This window comes from Curcuma longa, chromosome 1 (genome assembly GCF_044706935.1).
Source record: "Curcuma longa cultivar G26 ecotype Majalengka, Jawa Barat chromosome 1, ITB_CL_G26_1.1, whole genome shotgun sequence".
Taxonomy (NCBI): domain Eukaryota; kingdom Viridiplantae; phylum Streptophyta; class Magnoliopsida; order Zingiberales; family Zingiberaceae; genus Curcuma; species Curcuma longa.
In genome coordinates, this window is record NC_133861.1 from 23279812 (window position 1) to 23285820 (window position 6009).

General features: G+C 34.6%; 1 protein-coding gene across 3 annotated transcripts; it reads right to left on the reverse strand.

Annotated features, from left to right (window-relative positions):
• Positions 1–187: 187 nt before the first annotated feature.
• LOC141813081 (protein HHL1, chloroplastic) lies at positions 188–5021 on the reverse strand. 3 transcript variants are annotated; one of them, XM_074700980.1, is made up of 6 exons: positions 4688–5021; positions 4086–4223; positions 2409–2495; positions 2249–2296; positions 627–769; positions 188–348 (listed from the first exon to the last, which is right to left on the reverse strand). In XM_074700980.1, the coding sequence occupies exons 1-6, from the start codon at positions 4985–4987 to the stop codon at positions 336–338; spliced, it is 729 nt and encodes a 242-aa protein (XP_074557081.1). In that variant the 5' UTR covers positions 4988–5021; the 3' UTR covers positions 188–335. The 3 variants fall into 3 exon arrangements, with proteins under 3 accessions (XP_074557081.1, XP_074557087.1, XP_074557095.1); XM_074700986.1 differs by lacking the exon at positions 188–348 and having other exon boundaries at positions 623–769; XM_074700994.1 differs by lacking the exons at positions 188–348; positions 627–769 and adding an exon at positions 1190–1344.
• Between the last annotated feature and the right edge of the window lie 988 nt (positions 5022–6009).

The following is a 6009-nucleotide window of genomic DNA, read 5'->3' on the forward strand; positions in this document are numbered from 1 at the left end:
ATAAAGAGCCTAACTTGGGTAATTGCTCTTTGATTGCCCACCTGTGGCTTTTGATGCATCTTTTCTACATTATTTGTCTAATACGAATCGTACATGTTATTAATCAGAATTATAACTGATCAATATCACAATTGTGCAATCCACTAGTGTGAGCAAGTTGCTTAGTAACATATTAAGAGCTATAAGAGGAGAAAGCGTGAAATATTAGACAAAATGATCTACAACAAATATGAACAAAAGTTGTCACTGTTAAGAGTACTACCAACTTTTAAAAAAAAAGAAAAAAAAAAAGACAACGGCTGAGAGATCTTTGTCCTTGGTTTCAGAAACCTTTCCTAACTCTTCACCCTGTCAAGAGGAAAAACTTAACCACTGTTAAAAGATATCAGTAGTAAAAATTGAAACTGATGAAAGATGTGTGCACTCTGGCATTCTAGTCTAGTTACAGGATTTCTGAGACAAGCATTAGTTTTTCGTGCACTATATACTGAAAGGTACATGTTCAATAGTGTTTTTTCCAATTCGAACTAGGGCTAAGCTAAAGCAGGCATACGGGCTTCACTAAAGCACCTAGCTTAATCTTCACATATGACAAAAAGGGAATGACTTGTTATTCTGATACTCACTCAGATTTGGATTCTGATTCCTCGCCCGTCAATGAGCCCAAGGCAGTTAGCTTTCCAAATGACTCTTTTGCACCGGTTGTAGCATTACCAAAGAAGTCTTTCACCTTGTCGACCACAGTTTTTAGTTCTTCCTGTGGTGGGAGCTGAAAGGAAAAACAAATTTATTGTTCAACCTCAGCATTCCACAAGGTATTGGAAACAGTAAAATGGAAAATTTTCAGAAGTTATGCCAAATTTCATAAACAGAATGCAAAGGTGCATATGCTGGCCATATGAGCTTTCACAAACAGATATGGTAGACTAATTATGACACAGGCATGCTATATGTCCTTCAAAGTGCATCCTATTGGTGCACTAGAGATGCACTATAAAGCTTCTCAAACAAACCTGAGGACAGAAAAGCATGAGCCTGTTTTTGTCATTTTCAAAAGATTGACATTATACATTCATGTATAAGCTATACTTTCTGATGCACTTATTAAGTGCTTATGGATTGGCTATTAGTTGGATTTTGCTGCATATCAGGATGGAAATGATGCTCGACAGCCCAATGTTTTGGCATGTTGGTGCATTTCAGAGCAACTCCAGTTCACTCGAGGTAAGTGGCTACGCAAAGAGGCACAGCCTTGTGCTGCCTTGTTGAGTGATTGAGCTGCATCTCACAATAAGCTGCTGGCTTTTGATGTATACAGCTTGCATCTTACAATATGTTGCCGAACTAAAACATGACATGGGAAATAAGAATTATTATTTGTTAAACATATTTACTTTGGATGAAGTTAGTGTGCCAATTTAAGTGCTAGGTTACGTTCGGATCAGAAATAGTCTCACACCCAATGTGGGATGAGGACACCTTGTAGTGAAGACAAAAAAAAAAAACATTAATTGCTACTGCATTACCATCATTTATTAGAAATCTTGCAAGTCTATTTCTACGAGATAACAACCACAAAAACGAATGTTGGGCCCCACTATTTAGCAAGTTTACACCTACCAAATAGTTACTTAACAAAGGTGTAAGAGGTAGAGAACCAAAGGACACGTAACTCAGTATAATAAATTTAGATATAAATAGTGATTGATAGATTTAACAATCCAATTAAGCAAGCCATAAAAAAAAGGTTTTCATGTTGACCTAGCTTTGATTTAAATATTTGGCAAATATCTGTTTAATCAAATTAGCATAACTTGGACATGAAAAGGCATTTACCAAGCCAGGAATTCACTAAGCCTGTAAATCCTTATGCAACCATAAGTAGATACAATCTCATTGTCACTGTGAAAGTGCTTATGCAGCCAGTGGCAAACAGAACTTTACTTGTCTTTTGAAGAAAACAAATTTTCATTTACCAACAAAAGTAACTCGAAGAAAAAATAAATTATACGAAAGTAACTTTTTGTTTGATTTTCAAAATAAATTATATAGATCATGGTAGGGACCACAGTTGGACAAAGCAAACTAGCCATACTATCCTGAAGAAAAAAATAAGTATATATGTGTGCCATAGAGAGGCAATAAAAGCTTGAACATATTGTCTGACCTCAAACATCTATTGGCAAACATAAATGTTAAGAAATATAAAATACTTTGCAATTCATATTATTAGAGTAGGGAACCATACCTCAATAACATTATTGGTGGAAATTGCAGCTCTCAAATTGTTATTTTCCTGCATATATAAATGAAGATTAACAGTAATTTTACTAAGTGGAGGGAAAAAGTTCCCAAGTCAAGCATCATATCAGTATACATTTAGATTCTGCAGGATTATAGAGTCTTACAACTAGTTTATAACCGTATCTGAATGATGTAGCAGATCTCAAAACACGGAATTGCTTAAATGCTGTCTTTTGTATTTCCTTCTCATCCTACAAAGATATAGCATGCGTTCAGTTATCTATGCTTGGAGGCTGAAAAACCATATAAAAAAATCAGACACAAAATCAAAGTGAGAAGATTCTGCTGTATAAGATTTCTAATTTGATTGTATCATACCAGTCTCCAAACTTTGTGAATCACAGTTTTCAAGCTGAGAATAACTCAGAAGATGAAATACCTAAGAAATTGGGGCAACCATATACTTCACAAGCCTCTAAATTATAATTGATTGTGAATATGTATTTGCACTTAAGGAAACATTGATATTAAAAACAGCAACGATGAAGTACCTAGAAAGCATACACATAAGAATGTAAAGTAAAGTTCCCTTGGACTATGCTTGATAGGTTTTTAAAATCAACATGTGAAAAGAAAAAGGCTTCAAAATTTATTCAGGATTATAAGGTATACACCGTGCTAAAAATTATGTGTGTGTGTACATGTGTATATATTATAAAAGATACTCATTTCAAATATTAGGAAGAACTCACAGCTAGCCCCAACATGGGAGACTTAAAAAAAAATTGTGACAGAGCTTATAGTCATCTATCATAGAATATGTTCAAATTCAGACTAATTCCTGATCAATTATACCAATCGACCTATCTCAACAAATTGAAACCTCTCCAAGTCTAGTTCTTGCCAATTTATTGTTCTTCTCAGCCCTTTCTAGTTTCTTGTTTTCCAGGGCAACCCACATAGGCACTGCTTACAGAAACTTGCTCATTCTGATGAACCTTGGTCACAAGCTACAGTGAGTTCCAAATCCTTATCTCATTACTTCAATTCTAAACTGTGCATCAGTAGGTTTACTAATCCAAATTAAGCATACAAAGTATTTTTAAGAATAAGATGAGGGCAGTTAGCAAATAGAGTGATATGATTGTCACATTTATTACAAGAAGCTGCATCCAGTAATAACTAGTTGATGCAGAATGACATTATTGAAGATGTAACATGAGTCACCAAACAAGTGTAAGAAAATAGAAGGCAGGCAAAGAAACTAACCCCATAATAAACATCTCATGACCACATTGACTAAGATTTCAAGAACAATTTACAATGTCAGCAGATAACAAAATATACAGCTGCCATTGAACCTATTGCATTTCTTCAAGCAAAAATGGAACTAAGAATTCAGATTCATTCTCTGCGGTACATGGTCTATCCTATGATTCATATAACCTATTTCTTCATAGTTTGGAGGGTTAGACAGGAAGTTACATGGCTATCTTAGAGTGATTACTGAAACAAATAATTATTGTATGTCTTAACTAATTTGATGATTAAAAAATGAAATGGGTAAAGAAAAATTGAAGTAATTCGGTGTTTCAAACGCAGACTTGGGCCAATATACTGCTAGGACCAATAGTTAAGACATTAGGAAACTCGTGTTCATTTTGGGACAACATAAAACAACACAGTACACAAGAAGCTGAGGTAATACTTGTATGCAATAGAAAACACAAGAGTTAATCTCTTGTAAAAAAATAAGAATAAAAGAATCTAATAGCTGACCCACATCTTATACTTCTACAGAAGCCGGGTGAGAAAGCACCAGGAAGGTGCAAGAACATTACTTTGTATATAACAGCTGCAAGATTTCTGGCAATAGTATCTTTATAGATATATTTTCCAAGAAAGTTATCCTTTGCCGCAACCATAATCTTCGCAGTTGTGCCACCAGAAACTATACTAAGAGGGTACCAAAGGTACACCTGCATTCAGTTTGTGATTGGCAAATGAGCAAGTCATCAATTTCATAAGATACAAGAAAAACAAGTTGGTTCTCAACTACAGCAAGCGGTAAAGTCTACTAAGTTCTAAATGTGCATCAATAAGACAATGGCATAAGTTTTCAGATATAGAAGCATATCGATCACACTTGACTCTATCATACTAGTTTGGTACCAAAGGAGAGATCATGCAACATATCATAAACATTTTTTTGTTTTTTTTCTTCAGAAATGATTTTTACAGCCATGTACCTACATGCATATCTCGAAACAAACTCCTTTTGCAATCCATAGAAAATCAAAGCGGTCCTAGAGAAAGCAAATAAACGGAGGGGAAAACTAGCAAGTCCTCGCCTTTGAACGAAACTTAACAGTCTTCCTCAACCCCAATGAAAATGAAACAAAGAGAGAGATGGAATGAGGAAAAAGAGATGATAATACGATACGTTGGAGGTGCGGATGAAGATGACAAAACGAGGGTTGCCGTCGTCCTCGATCTTAGGGAGAGGGGGAGGGGCGCGCTGAAACTGGCGGCCTGACATCATCCCTTTCTTTCCCTTGGCTTCCACCACCAGCAGACTCCGCCGCGTTTTCCGCTGCCCGAGCTTGCTGCTGCTGCTGCTGCTGTTGTAGGGGAGCGGCGACCCGCTGCGCAAGAAGAAGCGTGGCTCCTCCTGAAAGAGCGCTCCTCTAGGATACGATGGGGGAAGGAGGACCAGCGAGCGCATCGACATGCCGACCTCCATCTCCTTCCTCTGCGTCCGCTTCTCGCTCGCCCACTTGGTTTCTTATCCGAAGGAAGACTTCCGATTCCACATCCAGATCGGATTCGCGGTTCACACCGTGGAGAGAGACGAGTAATGGCGGACCAGTACATACTTGCCACGTGTGCGACTAGTGTTCATATGTATTTTTCATTTTCCGAAAAAGATTCCATGGCTGATAATACTTTTGATCATACAAAAATAACTAATTACTCCACATGCGGCCGGAAAGATTGACCGCCGTATGCGCTTCCTGATTTATTCTGATAGTCGGTGGATAATATTTTTGGTGAGATTTATCATTTTTTTTTCAGCATAAATTTAAAAAATCCAATGATTTCACATTGTCGACTACACGATTCTATTTTATTGTAAAAGAAGTTATAATTGTGAGATCATTATTTTAACTTCATCAAGATTTGATTCTTGTTCATTTCAATAATTCTGTTTTATCGTAATTAATTTAAATATGTCCCGAGAACAAAAAAAAAATTATTAAATTAATTATGATATAATTATTTGTGGTATTATTTACTATTTACTATGTCAATATGTAAAAAAAAAAAATAGGTAGAAATTAAGAGAGCGTTCTGTTTTATCCATCCCTCTTTTAAAAATTACTAAAATAATATTTTATTTATATTTTCTATCTAAAATCCTATATATACTTAACTTGTTTTGTACAAAATAATACCTTTTATATAAAATAATTTTACTTGTAACTATTTTTTATCAAACAATATTATTTTAAAGTTGCTTTGTACAAACTTTATAGAAAATAGCTTTAATGTGGATGAAAAGGGTGCATTTTTAATTTTATTTCAAAATACTTTTTTAAAAAAAAATATGTAATATATAATATTTAATTTATTTATAAAATATATTTAAAAACCTTATCTAAACAAAATTAAAATAATAAAAAGTATCTATGAAATTTAATTGATATAAAAATTAAAATAGTTTTTGTTTAAAATTAAGATTAAAATTTTAATCTGACTAAAAAA